The 20,997-nt window shown below is 39.7% G+C and overlaps 1 protein-coding gene across 1 annotated transcript in view; it reads right to left on the bottom strand.

Moving 5' to 3' along the window:
* The window catches only part of SOHLH2 (spermatogenesis and oogenesis specific basic helix-loop-helix 2), a 47,475-nt gene extending 44,023 nt beyond the window's left edge, over window positions 1–3,452 (bottom strand). Inside the window, exon 1 of the mRNA XM_087864915.1 lies at window positions 3,081–3,452. Within this exon, the coding sequence (XP_087721041.1) occupies window positions 3,081–3,452 (372 nt within the window). The remainder of the gene's footprint in view (window positions 1–3,080) is intronic.
* Window positions 3,453–20,997: the final 17,545 nt, after the last annotated feature.

Genomic DNA, 20,997 nt, shown 5'->3' with positions numbered 1-20,997 from the left:
AGGACCCTTCTAGAGTGTTTCCTTTTCATTTTATAAACATCCCTTATCTCCAATAGCACTTTAGGAGCAATGTGAGACTCAAAGTTACTGTGATGCTTTTGAGTCCAGAGTGTTTATCTCCACTGCAGCACAGGACCACTTCTATACCAATATATTCCTTTGTGAACCAAATGCCAAGAATTGTAATGGTCATTAACAAGTGGTCTTAAAAGAAGTGGTTATAGTTTTGCTTTTTAATTAACATGGTTAACTGAAGCAACCTATGAATGTCCAAAACTAACCTATCTACTACAGACAAGGCGACTATTTACCTTCCGAACTGAGATACTTTTGAGAATGAAATTGGGTGCTATTAATGATTGCACTAAAATAATACATATAAACCAAGGTGTCCTGGGCTATGAATAACTTGTAAAACTTTCTACTACCGAGATTTATTTTCTCTTTCCTTTAAAACATCCTGCCACTTTGCATCTGCTTAAATATGATTGCTATCTATTTATTCTCTCCACAGATGTGTATTGAGCCCCTACTGCGTGGCAGATGCTTTGTTGGGAATACAAAGTGAAAAACAGACAAGGTCCCTGCCTTCATAGGGCTGACCTTCTAGTAATCCTTTTTTCTGCTGCTAAGTATAGCTTTCAGTCTTTGGAACACAGGAAGACTCATGTATAAGCCTTGGTTCTACCAAAGCTACTATGGATTCTTTCTTAACAGCTGGATGCAGTGGGAAGATGGCAAAGGCCTTCGAGGCACACAGACCAGGTGCTGTTGTCCAGTCCAGCCACTTACTATTGGCTCTGAGTAAGACCCTTGTGATCCTCGTCTGGAAGGTGATAATACTTAAATCCCAAGACTGTTACCATGTTAGTACAATGCCCTGTACTTGGTAGTTATTGCCATGTATTCTCAATACCAAGCCTGCGCACAGAAAACATTTAGTCAATTTCATGGGGAAGGGAGAAAGTGGATTAGAGGGGGAATATGGGTCTCCATCAAGCGATGAAAACAGCCCAAATCAAACGGCTCTTTGCATTACATTGAGCCATAGAGAAGGGGAAACAGAGGAGGAAAGCCTTAAATAACAGAAAGCAGCTGCTAACTTGAACCCTTTCCTACTAGGGTTGATGCTTCTGACTGCAGTATTCCCATCAGAGGCTCAGTGCTTAACTTCCCCAGAATCTCTCAGCTACTGCGGCGAGAAGTCAAGAGCAAGCTCTGAAGAGCAGAACATGGGTACTGGGGGGAAATTTGAGAGGAAAGATCTAGAAAGGGATAAGGTCGTGCAGCACCACTAACAGGCCGTTTTGCATAGGAGTCTACAGTTCTTGCAATGATGCAAGGCACTTGCCAGGGGAGCATGAAATAAAGCAGCCCTGGAAAGAACTGCCTTGCTCTCCTGCCAAAGGCTTCCTTCCCTGCCCTACAAAATCGGTGCCATAGCACACGTGGAATGTTAACAATCAGACAAATTAGAACACTGCCCTAGTCCACTATCCCAAGGTAACTTGAATTAACTGAATAGCTTCTAATCAACTTAAATCTGAATATTCATTCAGTTAAAAATATCTTGTTGGCAGTGTAATATGAACACAGGTGATGAGAAGAATCCGCGGATAGGAATTATAAAAGGAAAACGAACAAAACTTTCTAGTATATTGTTTCTGCTTTTAGTACATCCAAGATTTTCTTCACCTGTGAGCATCACAACTTGAACTGATGGTGAGACCTCATTAGGTGGGAAATGTTTTTCTATTTGAATTGCTTACTGTACCTTTTATGGCTTTTTTTTTTCTTAAACAAAAGCAATACATATTCATTGGGAAAGACTGGACTTTTTTTTTAAAAAAAGCCTAAAGAGGAAATAAAAAGCATTTGTAATTCCACCACTCGGGGATAAACACTACTAACACCTTGGTGTAGATCTTTGAGGTGTGGGCAGTTTTTATATTTCGACATCATCATCACCACTGATGTTTATCCACTCAGTTTGATTTCTAAATCACAGCACCACGCAGGGCACGCCAGTCTCTACAATGCTTAAAACACTGGATTTCCATTTGCAATCTGCAGCAGGCTAAACCCTTAATTAGTAACAGCAGGTGCTGAAGTGCTTAAAGCAAATCACTCCTACATTTTAGTGAGTTGTTATTTATGTCACTCTTATCACCAGGAGCAGTGCTGACAATCAGCAGCAGCTGCATGGGCTGATGCTCTCACAGGGCAATTGTTGGCCTCTGGTTTCCCCAGGAGTCAAGGGATTTAAACAGCTCTATCTGGAGAAACTGAGCAAGCTGCTCTTCAAATGCAAACAAAAGGTTCAGTGGGGGCTTCAGACTTTCCTAAGGATAGGAAGCCTTGATTATTTAAGTACTACTAGATAATCAGAAATTTTATTGACTTCCATCTTGTGCAGCTTTGCCTAATCCTGCACCACCAAATACTATTTTCACTTTGAGTTTAAATAGGAGCATCCATTTTGAAATAACTAAGAAAACCTATTAAACTGGTCCACTTCAAAGTGGTAATTTCAGAAAGCTTGTGCTTAAGGAGTGAGGACATTGAAGTACGCGGAACATTCTAAGGGCTCGCAAAACTTCAGGCAGCCCAAAGGTTTGCCTCTCCTACTTCTCTATCAAGATCCATGAAATAAGAAAGCCAAGCTTGCCTCGCTGTCTGGGGTGGGCGAGGCTTTATGCTCTCTTTCTAGAGGGCTAATCTTTTTTTTTTTTTTTTAATCTAAAACAGTCGTGGAAGTGATTTTATGCTTCTGCTAAGGGGAAGATAAATCAGGTGCTTTCAAAAGAGGCCAGTGGGCTTTCTGAGTTCCCCGGAGGGTGGGAGGACGTGTGAACAGCGCAGATGCCTTTTCCCGCCAACGGCTTTGGTTTCCAGGCACAACTGCCGGTTTGGGTATAAGCCTGAGGAAGGACATGCAAGGACTTTTTGGACCCCATGCCCGTAAGCAAACTGAAAAAAGCATGCCAAGCTGTGCAGAGACAAGCATGCTGAAAATAAACTTTCCTGTATTCGAAGTAAAACCAGTGTTGTCGTCACGCACATTCTGTCTGGATACCTACTAAACTCTGCTCCCGGGTAAACCTCGGAGGGGTTGGCTTGAAAACTCGAGTTTGGCAAGCGTCAAGAGCCAGAGAAGCACGTCTGTGTGATAAAACGGCGCAGTCCGCCCTCCGGCTCTGGCCTCCCGCCCGGGGTGACTCCGCCTGGTCCCCCGCCTCGGGCACCGCCTCGTGCCCCTGGAAGTGGCCCTCCTCGAAGCCGTGCTCCTCCGCGTCCCCGAAATGAGAGATGCCTGTGCGGGCCAAGGGGGGCCACCGGGCCCAGCGCCTGCCACGGTTATAAACGCAGCTGCCTCCCCTTCCTCCTCCTCCTCCGCCTCTTACCTGGCCAGAGATTTGACCGCGCTCTGGGCGGGTAATTGAGGCCGCCATGGCCCGTTGCCCACGTGCCGGGTCCTGGGGCAGCCTCACTGCAGGAGGAGCTCGGCGGAGCCGCCGCGTCCGGCAGCCCGCTCGGCCTCACTGATGGCTCGTGGTCCGCAGCTGTGGGCGCGCACGGCCGCCCCCACCCCCCACCCCCGCCCGGCTTAAAGTGGCCCTGCTGCCCCGGCACCTGGGGGAGCTACAGGCTGCTGGGAGGGGCCCTGTGGGACCTGGGCCGGGGGAGGGGCTGCGGGAGACTCCGGGGTGTGGGGGGGCTGCCCAGGGTGTCCTTGGTAGACCCTGTCACTGACACGCTGCCCACCCACAGTTCCAGTCCCCGTACGCGGGGAGGTCACAGCGCCAGGCTTTAGTAGAACTGCAACTCTCGCCTGGAGAAAGCGGAAGCACCGCCTCGCCTCAGGCTGGAGTATCTCATGGGAAATTTCAAGTTTGAATATCAGGGATTAGCCAATGTGTTTTGTTTTGTTTTGTTTTTTCTTTTTTTCTTTTTCCTAGACAAATATATGTAGAGGCTAGAGAAGGCGAGTGCTGTTAGGACGCTTTCTTTCCAAATCACTAAGAAATTAAATTTTTTAGAAGTATTTCATTTTGTCTGGCGACCCAACATGGTCCCCATATTCTCAACTGAGAAAGACAATCCAAAAAGTCTTCTGGTAGCTGCTGCTATGTAACTCACTTTGTTCAGCCTTGGCTAGAGGTTTGATTGGGTGCCAGGACCTGTACGGGAATGCTTTCTCTTGCAGGTCCTTACCACTGCCCACGAGGGGGGGGGGGGGCGTGAGAATGAGGCAGAGGATGGATGGTATCTGATGGTTTGTCACTACGCATTTCCCTAGACTTTTTTTTTTTAAAAGATTTTATTTATTTATTTGACAGAGGTAGAGACAGCCAGTGAGAGAGAGAACACAAGCAGGAGGAGTGGGACCAGTGAGAGAGAGAACACAAGCAGGGGGAGTGGGACAGGAAGAAGCAGGCTCCCAGCAGAGGAGCCTGATGTGGGGCTCGATCCCAGAACCCAGGATCACGCCCTGAGCGGAAGGCAGACGCTTAACGACTGAGCCACCCAGGCGCCCCTTCCCTAGACTCTTGATCTCACCTGGACATGTAATACAAAAGTGCTCTCCTTGAATCACCAGTGCCTGCTGTCTCTGGGCAAGGCTTTGGCTTTCTGAGCAGGTGGTGTTGTGTTCTGAAGCCTGATTTTTGACCATGAGAACACGCAAAAATATTATTGTGGTTCTCTGATTTTGTTGGGCAGAAGAAGTGCAGATGTTTCTGATGGAATCATTCTGCAATATTTTTGTACACATTTTAATAGTTATGAATTCTGGCTCTTTATTGCTTTTCCAGTTAATCAGGAAACTGAGTATGTAGATAAATATCTCTGAGGCAGCTTGTTTGCTCACCAATACTGGACAAAAGTGAAGTCCTGCCCAAGCACGGGGTGGGGTATGAACTGAGGCAGCTTTGAGCATTTCCCCCTTGTATGGTAAGCAGGGCATTGCTCCAGGGCTCTAGATGAGCAAATCTGATTCGAATGTTGACAAAGACATTGCTGGAATTGACACAGATCCATTGTTTTTAAATTTGAGGGGACAATGCCCCCAAGCCTATGTGAGAGGAAGTAATCATTTCTGTGTTGGAAGAAGCAAGAAAAAAGAAATCTCTCCAGTATCCAAAATATAAGATTACAAGCTTCATAAGAATCAACTAAGATATTTTAATAGTTTACAATCTCCTAAAAGGACAAAGCAAGCTTACTTTATAAATAAGCAGGCATCTACTATAAAACAACTGGGGGTGATTTTGCCCCCCAAGGAACATTTGCCAATGTCTGGAGACATTTTTTGGTTGTCACAACTGGCATTTAGTGGGTGGAGGTCAGGGATGCTACTAAACATGCCACAATACATAGGACAGCCTCCTATACCAGAGAACTTTCTGGCCCCAGATGCCCTGAGTGCTGAGATTGAGAAACTCTACTATAAACCTTCTAAGTTATAGAATGCAAATCATTTAATTTTTTGTCACCTTTAACATTCATGAATCATACATATATTACTGGGCAGAAAAATGGGCAGATGGATGCTCTCTGTGGTTCCCCAAAATAAAAATATGCTATTTGTACTCTTGATGGAAAACTGAATATGATGAATTATAAAATTGGACAAGAATAATTCAACACAGAGAAATATATTTTAAAACTTGCACTCAAAGGGCACCTGGGTGCCTCAGTCAGTTGAGTGTCCAACTCTTGGTTTCAGCTCAGGTCATGATCTCAGAGTCGTGGATTCAAGCCTGTGTGGGCTCTGGCCTCAATGTGGAGTCTCCTTGAGATTCTCTTCCTCTCCCTCTGCCCCTCCCCACTGCTTGCACTCTCTCTCTCTCTCTCTCTCTCTCTCTCAGATAAATAAAAATAAAACTTGCACTCAAAATTAAATTGCTTCTTAAAATATAATTTTCTGGTCATTTAAGATTATTAGCATTCATAGTATATGCTTGACATTATTTTCCCTTCCAGTTGTGTATTTTTCACAATATGCTTACAACCCTGCATAGGTTTTTAAGTACTACAGTATAATGGTCTGTTCAAATGAGCTCTTGTAAAGAACCTATGCTTAAAATGTTTGGAATTTTTCCATCCAGCTATTTTACAGGAACTAATATATGTAAAGCTATGTCCAGTATTATTGCTTACCTGGCTTGTTCTCAGAAACACAGAAATTTAGAACTGCATGACACCCTAGGGATTACCTAATTGCCCTTCCCTTTCAAAGATGCTGAGGCCCAAACAATGTTCTCGTAAGTAGGACTATAACCACAGAAGTGGTTATAAGCCAGAGAAGTAACTAACTGCAATCATTTTACTAATAATTTTTTACATTTAATAATGTACTGAACTCATTTTTCTTTCTTTCTTTCTTTCTTTCTTTCTTTCTTTCTTTCTTTCTTTCTTTCTTTCTTTTTTTTTTTTTTTTTGGTGTCGAAACCTGGGGGAGAATAAATACTTACACTTTTAAACACCATGCTTACACTATCTTTGGAATATTAAATCCAGGAGTCTACCCTAACTTTACTAACCATTAAGTTCTATTGCAGAATTATAAACAAGGATATTTTCATAATGTTAACTGAGGAAGGTGATTTTTGCTTCCACTTATGCCAACTTCCCCCTCTCCTTTCAGACAATCCATTATAGAATAGCCAGAATAATCTTTTAAAATATAAATTGAAACATTAGCTCCCTTCCTCAAAATCATCCCCTCAGAGAAAAATCCCAATTCTTTTCCATGTCCAACAAGACTTTATATCATCTGACTCTAACCTCTCCAATCTTATCTCTTGCCATTCTTACGACCTTTCAAGACCTCTAGTCACACTGCCTTCTGAGAATATCAGGTAAGTGCAAAGCACTTTGTCTTTGTTCTTCCTTCTGCTTAGAATGTTCTTACCGTTTCCCCCCCCAGATTGCTCCATTTCATTTAAATTGTTATGAAGTCACCTCCTCAAGCACTCCCTATCAGAATCTAACCCTTTACTTTTCTTTATATCACTTTTCTATGTTATACAGCATAGGAATTTGTTCTTATCTTTCTCCCTGCTGCCATCACCTTAGCCTGGCTCATAGCCAGCACTTATTTGAATAGATGACTTAAAATTCCTTCAGTAGCTGACTGGTATATGTGGACTTGGGTTTGGGTCTTTCTGGCTATCTGTGATCTGTCTTCTATTTCATAATGCCACTCATTTTGTAGTGGAAAGAAAAAGACAAGGTTTGGAGGAAAGGAAAAAATATTGTTTGCACCAAAACGACAAGCTTGGTATGTCAAAGTTGGAACTAGTATAAACTGTGTTGGTTGTGGCACAGGAAAGGTGAAAGATCAGTTTTAATCCCGTCCCTTCCATATTTAAAAGTGTGCAAGGACTCCTATGTTTATCAAATTAAATTCTCATTCCTCACTGTGGCATTAGGGCCTCTCCTGCTTGCCTGCCTCCTTCCTGCTCTGGCTCAGGTCTCCTAACCTGTAGGTCCGGTTCTGACATCCGCCTGCCCTGAGCATTCTCCTTTGCCCTGGCTCGGGGTCTCTCCCACAGTACCCTCTCTCTTTCTCCTTCTCTGAGTAACCTAGGAAGACAACAGGAAAATTCTCACAGAATTCCTAATTCCATCTTATACCTCCGCTCAACCATTAGAATCGTGTTTCAGTAGAGTGTCAAGGCAGAGGCTGATTCACTAGACTTCATATCCTCGTATCTAGCATATAGAGGGCGATCAATACATACATGTTTTCCCTGATGAGTTAGAAACCATCGCCAGCAGGCAGTGATAAAGGTCAGAAAATGGCAACTTCCAGTGATGTCCTGCAATCAACTGCAATAAGAGTGACAGTTTTCTCGTCATCCAATACACCAATTTGTCTTCAAAAACAGGAGTCCGTTTTTCCGAATTAAAATGAGGCAAAAGCCTCATTTTAACCACAAGTCTTTGCTAGGAAATGTGGAGCTATCCCAAAGTGACACTGGAGCTCTGGGGGAGGCGGCTCTGTCACACAAGGTTCAGAGAGAGGCTGGCCACATCGATGAACTGGGAGGGCATCCTCCCAGGGCAACACCACTCACAGCCATTAGAAGCAGCCCCCCCTGGGATGACGGATTAGGGCTCCCCTACCTGAGCAGATCACATAGTTCAAAAATAACTGGTTTTTCTTTGGTCACAATGACCACCAACTTGAAGTCATGAGGAATTTCTATAACACAAGTCAGACCGTCTTACAGGAGAGAAGTTTCTTGTATGTGAAGGTGGGGGAGAAAGTGAAGGAGAAAAAAACGTAGTTCGCACTTTCCTTGTGAATACTTTGATGTATACTAAGGATTTAAAATTCAGGAGTAATTTTTATTTTTTATTATGGAAAATTTCGTGCATATCCAAGAGTACATAGATTACAGATGTAGGATATAAAGTACCTAAATGTGTATATACCTATGACCCCACCTAAAAGATACTACCAACAATTTTGAAATCTTTTATGTACTTCTCCCGTTCCCCTTCTCTTTTCTCTTTCCCAAGGTATAAAGATTACTTACTTACTGATTGATTTTTTTTAGCTACTAAAACCTAAATGGATTATGCTCTGAGAGAGAAATAAACCTTTGTGTGAAGGCTCTGAAGTCTGGAATTGTTTCTTATAGTCATAATACAGAATAACTTGGGTTTAGGTGCTGCATTAACAAAATACTAAAATAAAGCAAGTGGTGCGGCATTAACTTAGCAGATCTGTAGTGGGAGGCCGGGCCGTGTGTTTTCCTGGACATCCCTGTAACACAGAGCAGACCAAGTGCTTGCCAAACCTGTAGCTCAAGGAAAAGATGTTCACAAAAACCTACTACTAACAATTTGTGATGCATGTTACTGACTGCCTTTGACAGGGCGGAAGAAAAGAGCTTAGGATATGACTAGCCAGTTCGTAAGGAGAAATAAAGAGAGTCTGAGGGAGAATCTAGAAATCTGGGGCATCAAAGGGCATTCAAGGGTTGGAAAGGCCAATACCTTTAGACCCCAAAAAGCAAGAGATAAGACAGAGAAGGGTTTTGAGAAACAGGAGGCCACTACGACAGCCTTGTGGCAAAGATCAGATTATGGGTGTTAGGGGCACCTGGGTGGCTCAGTCGTTAAGTGTCTGCCTTCGGCTCAGGTCACAATCCCAGGGTCCTGGGATGGAGCCCCGCATCAGGCTCCCTGCTCCGCTGGGAGCCTGCTTCTTCCTCTCCCACTTCCCCTGCTTGTGTTCCCTCTCTCGTTCTCACTGTCTCTGTCAAATAAATAAATAAAATCTTAAAAAAAAAAGATTATGGGTATTAAATTGACACTCTAACCTATTAGCTGCAAGGTAGCTGCCATTAGGTAGAAAGAGGTAAGAGGCCAAAGAAACAAATCATGCTCTGAAATTATCATTTTTATACACGGAATTGGCCACTATTTTGATGGAGTTATTTTACTCAAGAAACCATAAACTTTGACTAAAAGCTTTTGACTATTTGAACTGTGAAGCCATGTCAGGATACTTACGTTTGTTCAAACAGAAAATGAACTCTAAAAGCTGTGCATCCCCAAAAGAGGGCCTCACTTCCAACACCCCCTTCAAATATGAGCAGGAGGACTGAAAAGGAAGAAACTCCCAGGGAGTGGTGCCAGAGGCCACCGAGAAAAATGGGTAAGAATATTCATCCCTGGAAGCAAAACCAGAGTCTGATCAAGGAACCTACCGCATATTCCTAGGGAAGAGAGCTTTTACCATATCTGCCTAACGGGATTCCATAAATGCTATGGACCAGTGACACTATGCAGTCTTCCCTTCCTGAGTAAAACTGAGTATGGGTATCCTTCCCCTCTCAGGCATTGTTTGGTGCATTCCACCAATGCTTGGGCACAATCTGTATTTGGCTATCAGTCTGTACAGCATTTGTACTAGCCTTAAAAGAACAATATCCTTGAGAGTCACTGATGGAAAAGCAAGAGATTCTGGTTAGTAAAAAAAAAAAAAAAAAAAAGATTTAAATTCTAGTTATGTTCAGCAAACTGGAAAACACAGAGTTAGAACCAATTTTAAAATATCAGTTGAGGGGCACCTGGGTGGCTCAGTCAGTTAAGCATCCAACTCTTGATTTTGGCTCAGGTCATGATCTCAAGGTCGTGAGATCCAGCCCCACGTCAGGCTCTACACTCAGCATGGAGTCTGCTTGAGATTCTCTCTCTCCCTCTTCTTCTGCCCCTCCCCCTCCTCAAAAAAAAAATCAATTGATATTCTAGAATTTGACTCAATGATGCAGGCAGGCCAGGAGCCATCACTATCAATGAATAGCTGAATTTATCTCTATGTAGTTTCAAAGAACAGTATCATTTTCTACTGAAAAGAAAAAAAGCCAAATACTTGTAAGCCTTACTAAAAATATTGTTTGGTACTATATTAGCGAGCATCAGCTAACTGTTTCAACAAATAAAACCCACACCTCAGGGACAACACACGCACAAGCACATTCACTCATTCACAAAAGGATTTACTTTTCACATACACCACAATCAAATGAGGGTGAGCAAGGCGAGATCAGTGGATCTGCCACATGCAATAATTCAGGCCTGCGAGCTTCTTCCATCTGTGGCTCTACCAACCCCTAGAGCCTTGGCATTTACTTCTCGACCCTAGACGTCCACCCAACAAACAAAATGTTCAAAGAGCACAATGAAGAATGATCACCTGGGAGGTTTTGACGGGCCAGTCACAGAAACGACATGAATCACGTATGCCTAGATTATGTTGGCCTAAAGTCAGTCACAAGGCCACACCTAGCTGCACACAACGCTTCACAACTGTATTTCTAAATATGGCAGCATACACATTACTCACTACTAAACGGTGTTTTTCACAAATAAATCACTAAAAAAAGTAGTGTATGCACCAGACACTGGTAGACATTGTGTTTCACACATGGAAAATGTGGCCTAGTTCTGTCCCATTAGAAAAAAGTTAAGTCCAGTAAGCACCACAGTCTATCAATTTGATCACCAAATATCTTTTTGTTCCTTTCTTTCCAGAATACACTTACCTGCCCACCAAGAAAGACAGGACAAAGCCCTGTCTAGTCATTTTATCCAGTGTAAGTTTCAGTGATTAAGGTGAGGAAAATTTATTTAGGTGATAACATAAAAAAATGTTATAGACTAGGGCGCCTGGGTGACTCAGTCAGTTAAGTGTCTGCCTTCAGCTCGTCATGATCCCCGGGTCTTGGGATCGAGCCCCTGCAGTAGGCTCCCTGCTCAGCGGAGAGCCTGCTTCTCCCTCTCCTACTCCCCCTGCTTGTGCTCTCTCTATGTCAAATAAATAAATAAGATCTTTTTAAAAAATTCTTTTAGAGCAATGTCCCCATATTTCTCATTTAACTCTAGTCTTGGCAGGTTATCATTATAAGTGTTACTCTCAAACTAGGGTTCCTATTCTCAAGGCCTTGATCCTTGGGTTGTTAGTTCATATTTTGCTATGTCATTCTTATATTTCATACACTACAAGTCTTTTTAATTTCTTATGTGCTTAATCATCCTTATAGATACCTTATGTTTAGATCTACCTTTTTATTCCAAATATTTACTGAGTGTCAAAAATATGCATGTCCCTGAGCTAAGTTCTGATGGAGATACAAAGATGTGTAAGTCATGGCCCTACCCACACCCTGCCCTTCCCCGACTCAAAACCTGCACTAGAAGCTAACTCGCTTGTAAAAGAAAAGACATGGAAAGCATACAACAAAAGAAACCTATTATTTAGGATAGAAGGTGGTTAGAGCCACAAAAGTGGCGTAAGCAAGGGAGTGAATCATAGGAGTTCAGTTACTAAAGAGGTCAATTCTAGTTAGGAAGATTAAAGGATTCTCCATGTCCATTAGCAGTTAAGTATTATTAACTGACTCTCAACCCCCTAGTATGAAGTTTTTACCACCTTTTTCTCCTTTGTCTAGCTATCTGGCTATAATAAAGGCTTAACTAAGTTGTAGCAATGAGAAGAAAAAGGAAAGGACAGAAATAAAGGAAAGTATTCTCCTTGAAATCTCCTAAATCCTAGAGTGGTTATTTCATTGACCTCTTCCCACTATTTACTTATTCTTGGCCTCAATTCCTTTACATCATACAGACAAATTACTCTAGTGCTGGCAGCTACTTTCGAGACTTCACTATTTATACACTGGCAAGTCAATACACGTTTCCCAGACACCTTACGATATTCTGTAATTTCTATTACTTGTTTTAATGACATTAAGATATCATAATTATTGCAATTGAAAGGCTTATACCCCTCTTCTGTGCCACACACGTGTAAGTGTACCTTTGAAATAAATTATTTCTATCTTCATTCTACTAAGTAAAAACTTGACAGGAAGTTAAACAAGCTTTCCTAAGTTAGACAGTGTATTAGAGTATGTTGTTCCCTTCTACTCCACAGGTCTCCTCCTCTCCCTTCTCCCTTTCGTTAGATCATCATTTGGAGTCTAACTCACATTCCTCTGTAGAGTTGGAGAGCAAATTTGTAGAATAGAAACACGTCTTTTGGCAACAGTAGACATAAAGTCCCCTTTTTGTAAGCTTCTCCTACAGATATGTTTAAATAGTTAAAATCAATGATTTTGTATGACTTTGTACCATTGTGTTAACATTCTAACATTAAGTCATCCCATGATATTATAAACTCTGTTTTGCAAGCATTTATTTAAGTTAAGCAAAATGTGTTAAGTACCTGTCATATACTATGTTCTAAGCTAGCTGGTGACAAATGATGAATAAGATTGTTCAATCAAGTGCTAGAGATAAAGGACATTGAAGTGCTTCAAATGCAGGAAATACATGAGGTGAAATAATCTGAATATAAGATAGAAAGTGCTGATTGCTGCATAATAACCATGTGGATGAATCACAATCCACTTATGCATATAACTGTACATTGAGGAAGCCTCCATTTTTTGGTATTATAAATGCTGATAGAACAATTGTCTTGTGTTTTCTGTATGTAACGATTTTTCATTAGAACAGATTATTAGAAATACAATTATTATAATGTATGAACATTAAAACTATTCAAGAATATAATCACATTATTTTCCAAAAGAATTATATTAATTTATATAATCTATATAACATACATTACTAGAACTTTTTAACTTCAGATGTATTAGCATTGAAAATTATCTTTTTGAAAACCACTGCTTATTATAGATAAAAAATTATATCTATTTTTGGTTTATATTTAACAAATGGCCATTAATAATATTACAGCTGATTTTGTTAGTTGTGGCTACTGGTAAAGCAATAATATTTTTGAAAGTCCATACTTACACCTTACATGATACAGTCGTATTTTAGGAAGTGATTTTTTTTTTTTAAGATTTTATTTATTTATTTAACAGAGATGGAGACAGCCAGCGAGAGGGAACACAAACAGGGGGAGTGGGAGAGGAAGAAGCAGGCTCATAGCAGAGGAGCCTGATGTGGGGCTCGAACCCAGAACGCTGGGATCACGCCCTGAGCCGAAGGCAGACGCTTAACCGCTGTGCCACCCAGGCGCCCCGGAAGTGATTTTTGTCTCTAGTTTCCTTATCTGATAAATGAGCAGGGAATCACAGAAGGGATATTGGCAGTCATTGAATCCAACTTCTACCCACTGCTGGAATCCTTTCTATGATATCCCTGACAGAGGGTATCTTAGCCTTGAACACTTCCAATAATAATAAACTCACCATTGGGTGGTTCTTCAGATAATAAGACGTTCCCTGTAATTGAGGTAATATCTATGAAATTGCTTTAATAAAATTAAAAGGATGTTCTGTAAATTCAAATTTTGGGAGGGTTAAAACTTCAATCATTTTCTTTCTTTTTTTTATTTAATAATATTTTTAATATATTATGTTAGTCACCATACAGTACATCCCTAGTTTTTGATGTAAACTTCCATGATTCATTACTTGTGGATAACACCCAGTGCACCATGCAATATGTGCCCTCCTTAATACCCATCACCAGCCTATCCCATTCCCCCACCCCCCCCCCTCTGAAGCCCTCAGTTTGTTTCCCAGAGTCCATAGTCTCTCATGGTTTATTCCCCCTTCTGTTTATCCCCCCCTTTCTTCTTCCCTTTCTTCTCCTACTGATCTTCCTACTTCTTATGTTCCATAAATGAGTGAAACCATATGATAATTGTCTTTCAATGCTTGACTTATTTCGCTTAGCATTATCTGCTCCAGTCCCGTCCATGTTGCAGCAAATGTTGAGAAATTGTTCTTTTTGATGGCTGAGTAATATTCTATTATATATATATGGACCACATCTTCTTAATCCAGTCATCTGTTGAAGGGTATCTCAGCTCCTTCCATGATTTAGCTATTGTGGACAATGTTGCTATGAACATTGGGGTGCACATGGCCCTTCTCTTCACTACGTCTGTATCTTTGGGGTAAATACCCAGTAGTGCAATTGCTGGATCATACAGCTTTATGACAATAAATTAAACAACCTGGAATAAATGGATGCCTTCCTGGAAACCTATAAACTGACAAGACTGAAACAGGAAGAAATTGATTATTTAAACAGACCGATTAATTATGAAGAGATTGAAGCAGTGATCAAAAACCTCCCAAAAAACAAGAGTTCAGGGCCTGACAGATTCCCTGGGGAATTCTACCAAACATTCAAAGAAGAAATAATACCTCTTCTCCTGAAGCTGTTTCAAAAAATAGAAACAGAAGGAAAACTACCAAACTCATTCTATGAGGCCAGTATTACCTTGATCCCCAAACAAGGCAAAGACCCCATCAAAAAGGAGAATTACAGACCGATATCCCTCATGAATATGGATTCCAAAATTCTCAACAAGATCCTAGCTAATAGGATCCAACAGTATATTAAAAGCATTATCCGTCATGACCAAGTGGGATTCATCCCTGGGATTCAAGGGTGGTTCAACATTCGCAAATCAATTAGTGTGATAGATCATATCAACAAGTCAAGAACCATATGATCCTCTCAATTGATGCAGAAAAAGCATTTGACAAAATACAGCATCCTTTTCTGATTAAAATACTTCAGAGAGTAGGGAGAGAGGGTACATTCCTCAATTTCATAAAAACCATCTATGAAAAGCCTACAGCAAATATCATTCTCAATGGGGAAAAGCTGGATGCTTTTCCCTTAAGATCAGGAACGTGACAAGGATGCCCACTCTCGCCACTACTATTCAACATAGTACTAGAAGTCCTTGCAACAGCAATCAGACAATAAAAAGGGATAAAAGATATCCAAATAGGCAAAGAAGAAGTCAAACTGTCTCTCTTTGCAGATGACATGATACTCTATATGGAAAACCCAAAAGACTCCACCCCCAAACTACTAGAAGTTATAGAGCAATTCAGTAATGTGGCGGGATACAAAATCAATGCTCAGAAATCAGTTGCATTTCTATACACGAACAATGAGACTGAAGAAAGAGAAATTAGGGAATCCATTCCATTTACAATAGCACCAAAAATCATACATTATCTCGGAATTAACCAGAGATGTAAAGGATCTATATTCTAGAAATTACAAATCACTCTTGAAAGACATTGAAGAAGACACAAAAAGATGGAAAAATATTCCATGCTCATGGATCCGAAGAATTAACATAGTTAAAATGTCTATGCTACCCAGAGCAATCTACACTTTCAATGCTATCCCGATCAAAATACCAATGACATTTTTCAAAGAACTGGAACAAACAGCCCTTAAATGTGTGTGGAACCAGAAAAGGCCCCGAATCGCCAAGGAACTATTGAAAAGGAAAAACAAAGCTGGGGGCATCACGTTGCCGGATTTCAAGCTATACTACAAAATTTTTCTAATTCATAGATCAGAGTAATCTACTACTTGTTTTTAAAATAGTGCCCAACTGTCATGATATGATATTACATTTAAGTAATACTTTATTATTTCAAAGATACTTTTTCATACTTCAATCATGTTTAGTGATTTTAACAAGAGTTTTAGTATTCTGGTATACTCTGCATTTTTTATTATTTACTTATTTAAAAAATATTTTATTCATTTATTTATTTGAGGGGCAGAGGGGGTGGGAGAGGGACAAGCAGACTTTGTGCTCAGTAAGGAGCCCAAGATGGGGCTAGAGCTCAAGACCCTGAGATCATGACCTAAGCCGAAATCAAGAGTCTGCTGCTCAACCAGCTGAGCCACCCAGGTGCCCCACTCTGTGCTTTTTAAATACCAAAACCCTAGCATCGTTGTTGTCATAATTCTGTTATTCTGGTGTTTTTTGTTTTTTGTTTTTTTAATCTAAATTAGGGACGCCTGTGTGGCCCAGTCGGTTAAGTGTCTGCCTTTAGCTCAGGTCATGATCCCAGGGTGCTGGGATTGAGTGCTTCTCCCTCTGCCTGCCACTCCCCCTGCCTGTGCTTGTGCACACGCTCTCTTTCTCTCTGATAAATAAATAAAATCTTTAAGAATATATATAAATAAAAAAAAATCTAAATTGTTTATATCTTGAAATAAATATCTATAACTCAGACACTCAATTTATGAAAAAAAGACACGTAATAGGTGGCCTATAAGTCTAGACAGGTCCTTATTTATTGTGCATATAGCAAAAAAGAAACCAAAGAGTGTTATTGATAAGCTTCTGTTACAAGGATAGTTTTCAGCCCAAAATAAAGAATCTCTTGGCCAGTAGAATACAAATATCATGGTACTAAAATTGAAATAGGTAACTCTGCTTTGGAATATCTAGCTGCACATGATAAAATTAATGAAGATGATGAAACTAGAAATAATTTCTTTGAAGCAAAACTACATAGCACTTTTTAAATTAAAAAAATCTAGCCTTAGTCAAAAATCAAAAGGTGTTTTATAAATATCTCCACAAGGTTATCAAGCAAGAGATGAAATTATTCAAAAGAAGTCAAGGAAATATTGGGAAGTAGCCCTTAATCCTCATGATTTTTCTGACTAGTGTCGTATTTGAAAGTTTCTTAGTTGGAAAATTATGCTCAAAATTATGCTCTTCATCCGACTATAGTACCAAATGATAATGCATCCTAATCTTTAAGATCACATCTTCTGAGAAAGATCAAATAATATTTCGTTAAAATTTATCTGCTAATTTATTAAAATATTACCAAGTTTAACATTTTTTTATAACAGCTTTATTGAGGTACAAATTATATAACATGCACTACTCATTTAAAGTGCTCAATGTTGGGGTGCCTGGGTGGCACAGCGGTTAAGCGTCTGCCTTTGGCTCAGGGCGTGATCCTGGAGTCCTGGGATCGAGCCCCACATCAGGCTCCTCTGCTATGAGCCTGCTTCTTCCTCTCCCACTCCCCCTGCTTGTGTTCCCTCTCTCTCTGGCTGTCTCTATCTCTGTCGAATAAATAAATAAAATCTTTAAAAATAAATAAATAAAGTGCTCAATGTTTTTTAGTATACCCACAGAGTTGTCCAACCATCACCACAATTAATTTTAGAACATTTTCATCACACTCCAAAAAGAACCCTTGTACCCATTAACAGTCATTTCCCATTGCCCACCCTTCCCCCAGCCCCACCAGCCTTTGGCAAGTCTTACTAACCTACTTTTTGTCTGTATGGATTTGCTTATTCTGGACTTTTCATATAAATGGAATTATACAATATAGGATCTCTTGTGACTGGCTTCTTTCATTTAGAATAATCTTTTCAAGGTCCATCCAGGTGGTAGCATATGGCAGTACTTCATTCTTTCTTATCGCTGAGTAATATTTCCCATTGTTTGGATAGACCACCTTTTGTTTGTCCATACATTGGTTGATGGACATTTGGGTTGTTTCAACTTTTTAGCTATTATAAATAATGGTGCTATAAACATTTTATACACACTTTTATGTAGACATAGGTTTTCATTGCTCTGGGGTATATGCCTAGGAGTGGAATTGCTGGGTCGTGTGGTAACTTTGTTTCAAAGTGGCTGTGCCATTTTACATTCCCTCCAGCAGTACATGAGGGCTCCAATTTCTCTACATCCTCGTTTTCACTCACCATCATCTGCCTTTTTTATAGCAACATTTGTTTTTATAAATGATACTGATATTTTGTAATATATTTACACATTAAAATTTTGAAATATATTAAGTATTGTTTACTGATATTTTGCTTTATGAATTCTAAACTCTTTAAAATAAATACTGATATTAATACATATTTCACTATTAAAGTTAAAAGCTCAAGCTGTCATTTTTACACTGGTTGTTTCAATAAATAATTTCATTTTCTTATAAAACTTCACATGATGCATTATCCTTAAAGCTCAGAATTCAGTAAAACTTTTTCTCTACTTGTAACTTCCTTCTACACAAAAATGAGAGCTGGATAATTCATTCCTTCTTTGTGCTAATTGCTAGAAAGCTTAAAAGCTAGAGCTTTTCTTAGTTGGCAATTCTTACAAAACATTAACTTTTATCTGTTATCTTATGATCATTGTTTTTATACCTCTACATTTAGTAAAAGCTAACACAATCCTTTTTAGAAATAGGGTATAAAAAAGTAAGTAAATATGTAGTAAGTATCCTTGATCTGCACAGAAATTTATTCCCAATTCTATAAATGATTAAAGTAAGGCAATGCAGAGTGACTTACTCAAAGTTAGAAGCTTAGAAGTGGCAAGGCTGGTATTAGAACTTAGATCTTAGAGAATTCCCCATATCAGTTCTTTATGCTACCCCATCCCTCTGTCTTATACTGTTGGTGGGAATGCAAGCTGGCACAGCCACTCTGAAAAACAATATGGAGATTCCTCAAGACATTAAAAATAGAGCTACCCTATGACCCAACACTTGCAATACTAGACATTTACCCCAAAGATACATGTAGTGAAAAGAAGGGGCACATGCACCCCAATGTACATAGCAGCAATGTCCACAATAGCCAAACTGTGGAAGGAGCCTAGATGTCCTTCAACAGATGAATGGATAAAGAAGATGAGGTTCATATATACAATGGAATATTACTCAGCCATCAGAAAGGATGAATACCCACCATTTGCATCAGCATGGATGCACCTGGAGGGGATTATGCTAAGTGAAATAATTCACTTTGTAAATTCAAAATTTTTCTAATTCATGCATCAGATTAATCTACTACTTGTTTTTAAAATAGTGCCAACTATTCTAAACCAGCAGAGAAAGAGAATTATAATATGGTTTCACTCATATGTGGAACACAAGGAATAACATGGAGGACCACAGGGGAAGGGAGGGAAAACTGAATGGGAAGAAATTAGAGAGGGAGACAAACCATGAGAGACTCTGGATTCCAGGAAACAAACTGAGAGTTACAGAAGGGAGGGGGTAACAGGGTAATGGGTATTAAGGAGGGCATGTGTGGTGACGAGCACTAGGTGTTTTATGCAACTAATGAATCACTGAACACTACATCGAAAACTAATAATGTACTATATGTTGGCTAATTGAACATAATAATAAAAAATATATTCTCTAAAAGGCAAAAACAAAAAAGACAGGCCTTTTCTGTCATTGGAAACTATCCCAGAGTAGCTCCTGCAGAGCTAATACTTAAACATGACAGAGTCCCCATAATAAGATATTCAACTAATATCCCATCCTAGTGATGGAAATAAATTTAAATGTTCCAAATTCAATCCCCACAATGGCTTGCCCTGTATGACAGAAATAAATTCATTTTTCAGTGATGACTGTGATTATATTATGAATATTTAAGTCATCGGTTTGCTGCTAATGCTAAGAAAGATTGTACAAGACTTAAAAATCTAATATTTGTTTAATAATATGGGCCACAATATCTGATCTCTGTAGTTAGCTTAAGAACAGGAGAGACAGGGGTGCCTGTGTGGCTCAGTTCGTTAAGCGTCTGCCTTTGGCTCAGGTCATGATCCCAGAGACCCGGAATCAAGCCCCGGGATCAAGGCCTGCATCAGGCTCCCTGCTCAGCAGGGGGTCTGCTTCTTCCTCTGTTCCTCAGCCCCCCCCCCAAATAAATAAATAAAATCTTAAAAAAAAAAAAAAAAAAACAGGGGAGATAGTTCCAAACAGTTAGCATTTGGAATAATTTATAGAAAGTTACTTTATGGTTTTCTGTATTACTTTATAAAGTCACATAAAGGAATTATTTGTCTATATGAAATTTATGAATTCTTTCTCAAAGAAAGAAAGTGAATATCTATAAAAAGTTATTATAGAAATGCATTTAGTATTCATTACTGTTGATACTGAATAGAAGTTAGGTTCCAGATATAAGGTGAACACCATTAGCTGAAAACTAAGTTAGCTGTGAGTTATTTCCAGAAATATAAAGTCCAATAATTTTACTTATTAAGTTGGGCAAATAAATCATAGGTATGTTCCAAACCAAGGTAATAGTTACAAAACCACCTAAAGATAAAGAGAAAAATTCAATAAATTGCATAAATGTCTTAAACAAACCCTTCTCCTCTCCTCCAACTCCACATAGAGACTTATGTGAATGCTTGCAATGTTTGGTCTAAAGAATTAGAACATCACTATGAATTAAGAAACATCATAAAATGATTTAAATCACTATGTGCTAAGTGGTAGGACCTTGTAGTTGAATAAATACTGGTTTTCTAGAAAAGTACAAACCTTAGAAGTTGTATCATTTGCCTCCACCATTTTACAGATGTGGGAAAAGGAACCTGCCAAGATCTCCTAAATTCATGGCAGGGTAGGAATTATAACGAAGCCGATCACAGATTGAAGGCTATTTCCATAACACCATGATAGTTCAAATCAAAGTTGAAAATCCATCTTATTTGTAGCTTTGTTTAAACCATAAGTTTAAAAGACCTGAACATGATATGGCCTATAATAGCAAAATGTTTTGATGAATTCACATTTTTAGCTGACAGTCAACTAGAAACCAAATATAATAGCAATGTTATTATCAGCACAGATTATGGATAAACTATTAAAAATAAGT

This window comes from Ursus americanus, chromosome 10 (assembly GCF_024610735.1).
Source record: "Ursus americanus isolate L20-20 chromosome 10, mUrsAme1.1.p, whole genome shotgun sequence".
Lineage (NCBI taxonomy): Eukaryota > Metazoa > Chordata > Mammalia > Carnivora > Ursidae > Ursus > Ursus americanus.
The sequence above is the reverse complement of the archived record's forward strand: the minus strand, read 5'-3'. Positions and strand labels throughout refer to the sequence as shown.